The sequence below is a fragment of the Oncorhynchus keta genome, chromosome 29 (assembly GCF_023373465.1).
Source record: "Oncorhynchus keta strain PuntledgeMale-10-30-2019 chromosome 29, Oket_V2, whole genome shotgun sequence".
NCBI lineage: Eukaryota > Metazoa > Chordata > Actinopteri > Salmoniformes > Salmonidae > Oncorhynchus > Oncorhynchus keta.
Genome location: NC_068449.1, coordinates 29,784,743 through 29,797,451, shown reverse-complemented (window position 1 = coordinate 29,797,451; position 12,709 = coordinate 29,784,743). Strand labels below are relative to the sequence as shown.

Here is a 12,709-nt window from a genome sequence, read left to right as displayed (position 1 = left end):
CCCTAAACCTCATCCTGACCCTAACTTCTAACCCCTAAGCTTAAAATAGCGTTTGTCCTCGTCAGATAATTTTCCTTGTATACTATCCTTGTGGGAATTTCTGGTAACCATGAGGAAAGTAATACCACACACACACACACACACACACAAGCTCCTCTTTCTATTCTTCTCCGTCACTGTGTGTGTGATATATGATGATGTGTGTGTTCTCCCTGCAGGCCAACAGAGATGCGGTGCTGAGCAGGATTCCAGAGCACAACAGCGACCGCATCATCAGCCTGCAGAGTGCCTCTGTGGTCTACGACCTACTGACCATCGCCCTAGGCCGACGGGGACAGTACGAGATGCTCTCCGAGGTCAGGACACACACACACTGGGCGTGTGTGTGTGTGTGTGTGTGTGTGTGTGTGTGTGTGTGTGTGTGTGTGTGTGTGCGTTGAAGTTGGAAGTTTACATACACTTAGGTTTTAGTCATTAACTCGTTTTTCAACCTCTCTACAAATTTCCTGTTAACAAACTATAGTTTTGGCAAGTCGTTTAGGACATCTACTTTGTGCATGTAATTTACACAATTACACAAGTAATTTTTCCAACAATTGTTTACAGACAGATTATTTCACTTATAATTCACCGTATCACAATTCCAGTGGGTCAGAAGTTTACATACACTAAATTGACTGTGCCTTTTAAACAGCTTGGAATATTCCAGAAAATTATGTCATGGCTTTAGAAACTTCTGGTAGGCTAATGGACATAATTTGAGTCAATTGGAGGTGCACCTGTGGATGTATTTAAATGCCTACCTTCAAACTCAGTGCCTCTTTGCTTGACATCATGGGAAAATCAAAAGAAATCACCCAAGACCAGAAAATAATTGTGGACCTCCACAAGTCTGGTTCATCCTTGGGAGCAATTTCCAAATGCCTGAGGGTACCACGTTCATCTGTACAAACAATAGTACGCAAGTATGAACACCATGGGACCACGCAGCCGTCATACCGCTCAGGAAGGAGACTCATTCTGTCCCCTAGAGATGAATGTACTTTGGTGAGAAAAGTGCAAATCAATCCCAGAACAACAGCAAAGGACCTTGTGAAGATGCTGGAGGAAACGGGTACAAAAGTATTAGTCCTATATCGTCATAACCTGAAAGGCTGCTTAGCAATGAAAAAACTACTGCTCCAAAACCGCCATAAAAAACCCAGACTACAGTTTGAAACTGCACATCGGGACAAAGATTGTACTTTTTGGAGAAATGTCCTCTGGTCTGATGAAACAAAAATAGAACTAATGGCCATCGTTATGTTTGGAGGAAAAAAGGGGAAGCTTGCAAGCCGAAGAACACCATCCCAACCGTGAAGCACGGCGGTGGCAGCATCATGTTGTGGGGGTGCTTTGCTGCAGGAGGGACTGGTGCACTTCACAAAATAGATGGCATCATGAGGTGGAAAATGATGTGGATATATTGAAGCAACATCTCAAGACATCAATCAGGAAGTTAAAGCTTGGTCGCAAATGGGTCTTCCGAAAGGACAGTGACCCCAAGCGTACTTCCAAAGTTGTTACAAAATGACTTAAGGACCACAAAGTCAAGGTATTGTAGTGGCCATCACAAAGCCATGACCTCAATCTTATAGAAAATTTGTGGGCAGAACTGAAAAGGTGTGTGCGAGCAAGGAGGCCAACAAACCTGACTCGGTTACACCAGCTCTGTCAGGGGGAATGGGCCAAAATACACCCAACTTGTTGTGGGAAGCTTGTGGAAGGCTACCCGAAACATTTGACCCAAGTTGAAATATTTAAAGTCAATGCTACCAAATACTAATTGAGTGTATGTACACTTCTGACCCACTGGGAATGTGATGAAAGAAATAAAAGCTGAAATAAATCATTCTAGTATTGTTCTGACATTTCACATTCTTAAAATAAAGTGGTGATCCTAACTGACCTAAGACAGGCAATTTTTACGAGGATTAAATGTCAGGAATTGTTGAAAAACTTAATTTAAATGTATTTGGCTAAGGTGTATGTAAACTTCCGACTTCAACTGTATACACACACACACACACACACACACACACACACACACGCAGTGCATTCGGAAAGTATACAGATCCCTTGACCTTTTCCACATTTTGTTAGGTTACAGCCTTATTATAAAATGGGTTAAATAAACGTTTTCCCTCATCAATCTACACACAATATCCCATAATAACAAAGCGAAAACAGGTTTTTAAAAATGTATTACAAATTAAAAACAGAAATACCTTATTTACAAGTTTTCATACCCTTTACTATGAGTCTCAACTGTTTCCATTGATCATCCTTGATGTTTCTACAACTTGATTGGAGTCCACATGTGGTATATTCAATGGATTGGACATTATTTGGAAAGGCACAGACCTGTCTATATAAGGTCCCAAAGTTGACAGTGCATGTCAGAGCAAAAACCAAGCCATGAGGTTGAAGGAATTGTCCCTAGCACTCCGAGACAGGATTGTGTCGATGCACAGATCTGGGGGAAGGGTACCCCAACATTTTTGCAACAATCAAGGTCCCCAAGAACACGGTGGCCTCCATCATTCTTAAATAGAAATAGTTTGGAACCGCCAAGACTCTTTCTAGAGCTGGCCGCCCTGCCAAACGGAGCAATCGGGGTAGAAGGGCCTTGGTCAGGGTGATGACTGCGTTGTCTTGTTTCGATCACGCGGACTGGGATATGTTCCGGGTAGCCTCCGAGAATAACATTTGACGTTTACATTGACACACAGTGACTGAGTTCATCAGGAAGTGTATTGGGGATGTTGTTCCCATGGTGTCTATTAAAACCTACCCAAACCAGAAACCGTGGATAGATGGCAGCATTCGCGCAAAACTGAAAGCGCGAACCTCTTCATTTAACCATGGCAAGGTGACTGGGAATATGATTGAAAACAAACAGTGTGTTATTCCCTCCGTAAAGCAATCCTACTGGCAAAATCTCAGTACAGAGACAAAGTGACGTCACAATTCAATGGCTCAGACATGAGACGTATGTGGCAAGGTCCACAGACTATCACGGATTATAAAGGGAAAACCTGCCATGTTGCTGACACCGACATCGTGCTCCCAGACAAGCTAAACACCTTCACGCGTTTTGAGGATCACAAAGTGCTACCGACACAGCCCGCTCCCAAGGACTGTGGGCTCTTGTTCTCCGTGGCCGACGTGAGTAAGTAATTTAAGCGTGTTAACTCTCGCAAGGCTGCTGGCCCAGACGACATCCCTAGTTGCGTCCTCAGAGCATGCGCAGGCCATCTGGCTGGAGTGTTTACGGACATATTCAATCTCTCCCTATCCCAGTCGGCTGTCTCCACTTGCTTCAAGATGGCCACCATTATTCCTTTACCCAAGAAAGAAAACATAACTAAACTAAATGACTATCGCCCCGTAGCACTCACTTCTGTCATCATGAAGTGCTATGAGAGGCTAGTTAAGGATCATATCTCATCATATCTTATCATATCGTATTTGCCTAAGGTCTATGTAAACTTCCGACTTCAACTGTTTATACTAGGCGGTGTCAGAGGAAGGCCCAACAAATTGTCAGACTCCAGTCGCCCAAGTCGTAGACTGTTCTCTCTGCTTACCGCACGGCAAGCGGTCCTGGAGCTCCAAGTCTAGGACTAAAACGCTCCTTAACAGCTTCTATCCCCAAGCCATAAGACTGCTGAACAATTAATCAAATGGCCACCTGGACTATTTACATTGCTGCTACTCACAGTTTATTATCTATGTATATTCACTTTACAAATTACCTCGACTAACCTGTATCCCCGCACATTGACTCTGTATATAGCTTCTTTATTGTTATTTTGTTCCTTTTTGATCATTTTTTTCCACTTTAGTTTATTTTGTAAATATTTTCTTGACTCTATTTCTTGTTGGTTAAGGGCTTGTAAGTAAGCATTTCATGGTAAGGTCTACTACACCTGTTGTAATCGGCGCATGTGACATAACATTTGATTTGATGTGTGCATTGAATTCTAAATAAATCACAGACAGTGTCACCAGCAAAGCACCCCCCACACCAACATACCACCTCCTCCTTGCTTCACGGTGGGAACCACACATGCGGAGATCATCCGTTCACCTACTCTGCATCTCACAAAGACACAGTGGTTGGAACCAAAAATCTCAAATTTGGACTCATTAAACCAAACAACAGATTTCCACCGGTGTCATCTCCATTGCTCGTGTTTCTTCGCCCAAGCAAGTCTTCTCTTCTTATTGATGTCCTTTAGTAGTGGTTTTCTGCAGCAATTTGACCATGAAGGCCTCATTCATGCAGTTTCCTCTGAACAGTTGATGTTGAGATATGTCTGTTACTTTTGAACTCGGTGAAGCATTTTTTGATACTGCAATTTCTGAGGCTGGTAACTCTAATGAACTTATTCTCTGCAGCAGAGGTAACTGGGTCTTCCTTTCCTGTGGCGGTCCTCATGAGAGCCAGTTTCATCATAGCGCTTGATGGTTTTAGCGACTGCGCTTGAAGAAACTTTCAAAGGTCTTGAAATCTTCTGCATGGAATGGCAATCATGTTTTAAAGTAATGATGGACTGCTGTTTCTATTCGTTCATTTGAGCTGTTCTTGCCATAATATGGACTTGGTCTTCTGTATACCACCCCTACCTTGTCACAACATAACTGATTGGCTCAAACACATTAAGAATGAAAGACATTCCACAAATGAACTTTTTAACCAGGCACACCTGGTTAATTGAAAGGCGTTCCAGGTGACTGACTACCTCATGAAGCTGGTTGAGACAATGCCAAGAGTGTGCAAAGCTGTCATCACGGCACAGGGTGGCTACTTTGAAGAATCAATTTTTTTGGGTTACTACATGAATGTGTAGGTTTGTCCAAACTTTTGAGTGTGTGTGTGTGTGTGCACTTATCCTACACATCCACACACCTATCCCCTAACCACCCCATCAGTAACCGTGGGAACACTCGAAAAGGCCCACTGGGACCAATCACGGCCTATCGTTGCCCTGGACACCTTAGCTGCCACTCTTCATTTACTGTGTCTCTGGAACCGGGAGCTGTCCTCCGGTCGATGGCCGAATGGATCTAATCTCCTTGATCTGGAGGCCCTCTGAAGTCAATCCCTCCATCCCCCAGCGCTGCTATCTCTCTCTTACTGAACAAGAGATAAAGCACAAAGTCTCACTAACTGCATAGACTCCAAGACACTGCTACTGTTACTGCAGTCATCAGAAACACTAATCCAAAACATTTTTTTTTTTTTTTTAAACCTGTCTTTCTCCTTGAGAGAGAGAGAATTGTGTTGATCAAAGTTGTGATAGCAGAGAAAGCCAATGGTTTGGCTTGTGAATACAACAAGCAGCCTGGGGGAGTATTTTTGTGCCAAGGCTCTGTAAAGTATGGTCTTGAATTATCAACATTGTGTTGTTTGTGTTAGCCCTGTGTCTTAAAATGCTACCCTTAGTCATTTGCCTGTACTGAAACACACTTGGAGCATTATACATATATTGCTTGTCTTCCTCTGTCCTCTGGCTTTCTTCAGTGTGTGTGTGTGTGTGTGTGTGTGTGTAACACTGCCTTTTAATCTGCCTTTGATTGTTCTGCCTGGGCCACCCTGCCACCCTGTTCAATTAAAATGTCCCCAGTAAGCTCTTTGTGTGTGATTAGTCCTAATACCCCCACAGCCTGCCTAGAAACCCTTTCAGATCAGCTCCTTGCAATGCTGCAGACACAGCCTCCTGCTGCCGCAACCTCCTGCAGTCACAACTGTGGCCACAGCCTGCCGTTCTCCAACCACAACATACTGCAAATACACACACTCTGGGTTGATCTAAAAATGTCTCCCTGCCTGGTACTTTGCCTTGTTCCTTGAGGTGATTTATTATTCATATTTGATATACAGTACCAGTCAAAGTTTTGGACACACCTACTCATTCAAGGGTTTTTCTTTATTTTTACTATTTTCTACATGAAGACATCAAAACTAAGGCTCCAAAGGCTGTTCAAATAAAGCCTTTCATGGGTTTGACTTAGACACTCTCAAAATGTATTTACTTTCTTGAGTAACATTGTAATGCCTGAGTAATGTTGAATTCAGATATTTCTCTATTTTAATTGACAGGTAATTGTGATATCAAGTGAGTTATTGATCTTTGTCTTGCGTCTGCAGTGTCTTGAGAGGGCCATGAAGTTTGCCTTTGAGGAGTTCCATCTCTGGTACCAGCTGGCCCTTTCACTGATGGCTGCTGGGAAGGTAAGTCTGACATCACTACTGTGACATCATGCTTATTTCATTTATATACAGAATTACTCTGTCCTTGACCGTGTGTGTGTGTGCGCAGTCGGCCCGAGCGGTAAAGGTACTGAAGGAGTGTATCCGTCTGAAACCCGACGACCCAACCATTCCCCTGCTAGCCGTCAAGCTGTGCATCGGAGCACTCCATTGGGTGAGCGACAACAACAAGCCCAGCAACGGCCCTCGCATATCTCTCGTAGAAATCATGACATTATTTTTCCCATGTGATTTAACTTTCTCCATTATAGGACTCTAATAGTCTCTCACTCGTTCTGTCTAGCTGGAGGAAGGAGAGTGTTTTGCTAAGATGGTGGTGGACATGGGGGAGAAGGCCTCAGAGTTCCGAGCTAAAGGTTACCTAGCCGTCGGCCTGGTGTACAGCCTCAAGGCTACAGACGGTGAGGGACCGCTCCCACTTTCAGCCACTGACATCGTACAGTATTCCACCTAGGTCCAGGGCTCTGTCTCAATTGCTTGAAAACATGTCCTCTCCTCGTCTCCTCCCTTTCATTTGCACTTGATTGGACGGGTAAAAGCAATGGTGGAAAATCAGTAGGATTGCTTTCATTCTGCTCAGTTCTTTTAGATCAGAGTGAGGTAAGGAGGGGAAGGATTGTTAATGTGACATGACCATAACACATTAATGTCCACAGCTATCAGTCACACCTCACCCAGTCACACCTCACCCAGACACACTGACAGCCACTGACTATCTCTGGTGTATGACAGTCCTACATTGCTCTCCTCTCACTCCCACATTCAGCTTATCTCCACTGTAACATATGGCGTACACAAGCTGAATATTTATGACTTAACGAAGCCTAATGTAAGCTCCCTTCCCTTCCTCCTCCTGAACCTAATCACTCTCTCCCCTTTTGTTTCTCATTCTCTTGCCTTCTCTCAATCTCCTTCCTCCCCTCCCGTCTGTTCTTCACTCCATTTCCCTCTCTCTGTCTCTCTCCATTTCACTCGCTCTTAAATGCTCACTCAATTGATGTGGCTCTCCCATCTGCTGCCTTCTCTGTTTTCTGCTCTGTTTACTCCTTTCTCTCCTGCTGTTTGTCCACTTTCTCTTTCCATTTTTTCCCTCATATTTCCTCTCCATCTCCCACACCCCTCATCCCCTTCCTGTCTCTCCCTCTCTTTCTCCCTACAGCGTCCCTACGGGGGATGCAGGAGGAGTATCAGAGGAAGGCCCTGGGTGCATTCCAGAGGTGAGTCCCCGTACCTCTCAGTTTTTAAAGAATGAAGCAATATAGATATCCCTGTCCCACATCCCCTCTCTCGATGTCTCCCTGCCCCTGCTGTCTCTCTAATGGTGGCGTTGTCTGACACCACTCTCCTTGTCCCCTGTACCCCATCCCATCCCCGTGTCTCCTCTTTCCTGCCTCTGTCCCTGCCTCTACTCCCCTCTGGGGCTTCTCGGCCCTGGCTCCCATAATGGAGGTTGAATCTTCCTCAGTCTCCCACCACTCTCCTGACACATTAACTCAGCACTGGTGTAAACGAGCCTGTTTAAGCACAGAGATCGTTTGGTGAGAACCATGTAAGCCCACCTCAAGTGGTTTGGGGCAGGCCAAGACAGGGCAGGGCTTGAGGAGGCTTGTTCAGTAGGGGATTGGATGGATATATACCTCACTCATTCAAGGTTAGTCCCCTGGTGTTTCCAGCATAATAGGACCTGATACTATAGGATAGTGGTTACAAAAAAATCCTGGTGAGTGCATTCATTTCCCTGCTTTATGAAACTGCAATCAATCAGCATTCTCAGCAGCAGTCATGCAAGGGTATATATATATTTTGTAATGCCATAGTGGATCAGTGGTACCTGCTGATAGTATTTGAAGGACACTTTGTACCTACCTACTCACTCACTACTCCTCATCTCTGTTTCAGAGCCCAGAGCTTGTCCCCCACAGACCACCTGGCTGCCTTCTACCTGGCCCTGCAGCTGGCTGTGTCACGGCAGGTAAGGCCACACACATACTGTGGCTCAGAGTTAGGATGGAACTAATGAGGTTCTCTGCGTGTCGGAGCTGGTTTATCAACACTGATACTCCCTGTAGATGGATGTGTGTGTGTGTGTGTGTTTCCGCTCAGTGCCTCAACCCCCTACGAGGTAAAGGTGCTCATCTTTCACACGGGTCAATCTAAGGTCAATGTAAACTTGCTCTTTCTCTCCCTCTTCTGTCTCTTTCAGTCTCTCCGTGTATATTGTCTCTTTCTCAACTCTATACTCCTCTCTATACCCCCCGTGTGTCTTTCTCATTTTTCCTCTGTCTTCTCTCTGTCCTTCCTCTGTAATCTCTCGTCGATCCTCCCATCAGATTGAGGGAGATAGATGAAATCTAATCGCTGATACAGGGACTAGGACTGTTTCCATGGTGATAAAGACCCAAATAAAGTGTTAGTTTGAGACACGGGGAGTCTGGAAATAATGTGACATTAAAATTGATTTAAAAACCATGAGACGGAAATGTCAAGGGTGCATTTCTGACTGGAACAGGTCTGGAGAGGGGAGTGGAGAGGAGAGGATAGAGAGGGATTGTGAATTGTAATTACATTCAGTGATAGACAGCCATTGTACTGTATTATTATAAAACCCCCAGGTGCCTCTAATACCAAATGTAGTCTCTGATTAGATTCCATCTGTTGGCCAGTATTGATTCTCACACACACACACACACACACACACACACACACACACAGCTAACATATACCATTGATTTTCGAAGTGGAAGACAAATGTAAAGGACCTTATATTAGTTATTACCGGGGTGATGGAAGCAGGTGTTAACGAGTAAGCTGTTTTTGAGCATGTATCTACTCCATCAAACGTGTAATTGGTTTTCACAAGATGGGCATGTGGGGGGGGGTTGTATATAAAACTGCTGAGCAAGTACATGAGCTGTTTGCCCTACTTTAGGTTAGGGCAGTGTTTCACATCTCCTGTCCTCCAGTACCCCCAATCGTACACATGTTTTATTGTTGCCCTGGACAAACACACCTCTATTCAACTTGTCAACTAATCATCAGGCCCTCAATGAGTTGAATCAGGCATTTGTCTGGGACTGCTGTTTGGTGTACAGGAGGACTGGAGAAGTAAACCATTGGGTTAGTGATTAAAATGACATTTGTGGTCAGAAAGTGTGTCCTCTCCAGCATGGCCAGATAGCAGCACCTCTGGCTGTGGATGACTGGTGGTGTATGTGATCTGTGTGCTGTAGATCCCGGAGGCACTGGGGTACGTGCGTCAGGCTCTGCAGCTGCAGGGAGACGACGTGCACTCTCTCCACCTGCTGGCCCTGCTGCTGTCGGCCCAGAAACACTACCACGACGCTCTCAACATCATCGAGATGGCGCTCAGCGAGTACCCAGAAAGCTTCATGTGAGTCTGGAATCTTTCTCCACATCGGACTCTCATAGTCAATCTAAACTCCTCATACTCATGCAGGCCATCACAGAGGCATTAGTCTATAGCTTTGGTGTTGGCATGTGAACAAACACATTAACCAAAGGATCAGTCAGCGTGCCACTCTGCTCAGTGTGTTATTAATATTGTCCTGGGCATCAGGGAGATCAGCACCTGGCATCCTTAATTAGACCAGTGATGACTGGGGATGGGAGGGTTTGCTACCAGGAAGGGCAGAGGGAGTGGGCAGTGGGTACGGCATGCCAGCCATCCACACACACACACACACACACACACACAGATCCGCGTGGTTATTTTGGCGGCAGAGAGAGACAGCAATTTGAATTGTGTTTTCGGAGCGGTGTGTTAGTTACTGATAGAAATCAGAGCGCTTTTTCCTTTGTCGTCTCTCCATCTCCTCTGTCTGATGGTTAATTTGTGCACAAACCCTGCCCCTCTCACACCCCTGACTCTACGTAACTCTGAGATCCTCTTTTTTTCTCTCTCTCTTTTCCCTGCTCTGTTTGTTTCCGGTGTTTGAATTTCACAATATCTAATAGATTTAGTCTGCTGTACCCTCAGGCCAGCACAGTATTGGCTTCTGTGCCTCGGTATCTCTGCCTCAGCCACTTACATAACATTAAAAAGAACACGCTTTTTCATTTTCCAATTTTGTATTCTTTTTTTACCCTGTTTTTACACCAGCTTGATTGAGCATCGGCTCTCCCTGGGGGAGTGTGTGTGTGTGTGTGTGTGTGTGTGCGTGTAAAAACATGACGCTGAGGGTGAGTTCTGTGAATATTTACTGTGCCTTGTGTTACAGCCTGAATTTAAAATGGGTTAAATTGACATTTTGTGTCACTGGCCTACACACAATACCTCATAATGTCAAATTGGAATTATGTTTTTAGAATTGTTTTAACTAATTCATGAAAAGTTGAAATGTCTTGACTCTTTAACCCCATTGTTATGGCAAGCCTTTTTATACTTAACAAGTCACATAATAAGTTACATGGACTCACTCTGTGTGCAATATTTGTGTTCAACGTGATATTTGAATGACTACCTCGTCGCTGTACCTCATACATACAATTATCTGTTAAGGTCCCTCAGTAAAGCAGTGAATTTCAAACACCGATTCAACCACAAAGACCAGGGAGGTTTTCCAACGCCTCGCAAATAAGGGCACCTGAATAAGCAGACATTGAATATCCCTTTGAGCATGGTGAAGTTATTAATTACACTTCGGATGGTGTATCAATACACCCAGTCACTATAAAGATGTAGGCATCCTTCCTAACTCAGTTGCCAGAGAGGAAGAAAACCGCTCAAGGATTTTCCATGAGGCCAATGGTGACTTTAAAACCGAGTTTAATGGCTGTGATGGGAGAAAAGTGAGGATGGATCAACAACATTGTAGTTACTCCATAATACTAAAGCGAAAAGAAGGAAACCTGTACAGAATCAAAAATATTCTTAAACATGCATCCTGTTTGTAAGGCACTAAAACTGCAAAACATTGGGCAAAGAAATTAACTTTATGTCCTGAATACAAAGTGTTATGTTTCAGACAAATCCAAGAGTTCCACTCTTAATAGAGTGGACCTCTAGAAGTTTACATACACTCAATTAGTATTTGGTAGCATTGCCTTTAAATTGTTTACCTTGGGTCAAACGTTTTGGGTAGCCTTCCACAAGCTTCCCACAATAAGTTGGGTGTATTTTGTCCCATTCCTCCTGACAGGACTGGTGTAACTGAGTCAGGTTTGCAGGCCTCCTGGCTCGCACATGCTTTTTCTATAGGATTGAAGTCAGGGCTTTGTGATGGCCCCTCCAGTACCTTGACTTTGTTGTCCTTAAGCCATTTTGCCACAACTTTGGAAGTATGCTTGGGGTCATTGTCCATTTGGAAGACCCATTTGCAACCAAGCTTTAACTTCCTGACTGATGTCTTGAGATGTTGCTTCAATATATCCACATCATTTTCACTACTCATGACGCCATCTATTTTTGTGAAGTGCAGCATAGCAGCCCCACAACATGTTGCTGCCACCCCCATGCTTCATGGTTGGGATGGTCTTCTTCGGCTTCTAAGCCTCCCCCTTTTTCCTCCAAACATAACGATGGTCATTATGGCCAAACAGTTCTATTTTTGTTTCATCAGACCAGAGGACATTTCTCCAAAAAGTACGATCTTTGTCCCGGTGTGCAGTTGCAAACCGTAGTCTGGCTTTTTTCTGGCGGTTTTGGAGCAGTGGTTCTTCATTGCTGAGCGGCCTTTCAGGTTATGTCAATATAGGACTAATTTTACTGTGGATATAGATACTTTTGTACCTGTTTCCTCCAGCATCGTCACATGGTCCTTTGCTGCTGTTCTGGGATTGATTTGCACTTTTTCGCACCAAAGTACGTTCATCTCTAGGAGACCGAACGCGTCTCCTTCCTGAGCAGTATGACGGCTGCGTGGTCCCATGGTGTTTATACTTGCATACTATTGTTCGTACAGATGAACGCGGTACCTTCAGGCGTTTGGAAATTGCTCCCAAGGATGAACCAGACTTCTAGAGGTCAACGATTATTTTTCTGAGGTCTTGGCTGATTTCTTTTGATTTTCCCATGATGTCAAGCAAAGAGGCACTTTTTGAAGGTAGGCCTTGAAATACATCCACAGGTACACCTCCAATTGACTCAGGCTAATTGACATCATTTATCAGAAGCTTCTAAAGCCATGACATTATTTTCTGGAATTTTTCCAAGCTGTTTAAAGGCACAGTCAACTTAGTTGAGTTTATTTTATTTTTACAGGGACAGTGCACATGAATCAACGTTTCAGTAAAAGTGCCGGTTTTAGCCAGCCGGCTCATTTTCAACCGCAGTCCCTGGGCAGGTTATAGTGTGTAAACATCTGACACACTGGAATTGTGATGCAGTGAATTATAAGTAAAATGGTCTGTCTGTAAACAATTGTTGGAAAA

At 44.3% G+C, this 12,709-nt stretch overlaps 1 protein-coding gene across 3 annotated transcripts in view; it reads left to right on the top strand.

The window, feature by feature from the left end:
• The window catches only part of ttc7b (tetratricopeptide repeat domain 7B), a 64,196-nt gene that overhangs the window by 30,454 nt on the left and 21,033 nt on the right, over nt 1–12,709 (top strand). For all 3 annotated transcript variants that reach the window (XM_035743228.2, XM_035743227.2, XM_052486411.1), the window contains exons 9-15: nt 219–356; nt 6,197–6,280; nt 6,369–6,473; nt 6,603–6,720; nt 7,479–7,536; nt 8,219–8,291; nt 9,550–9,710. In XM_035743228.2, coding sequence (XP_035599121.1) covers nt 219–356; nt 6,197–6,280; nt 6,369–6,473; nt 6,603–6,720; nt 7,479–7,536; nt 8,219–8,291; nt 9,550–9,710 — 737 coding nt within the window. The remainder of the gene's footprint in view (nt 1–218; nt 357–6,196; nt 6,281–6,368; nt 6,474–6,602; nt 6,721–7,478; nt 7,537–8,218; nt 8,292–9,549; nt 9,711–12,709) is intronic.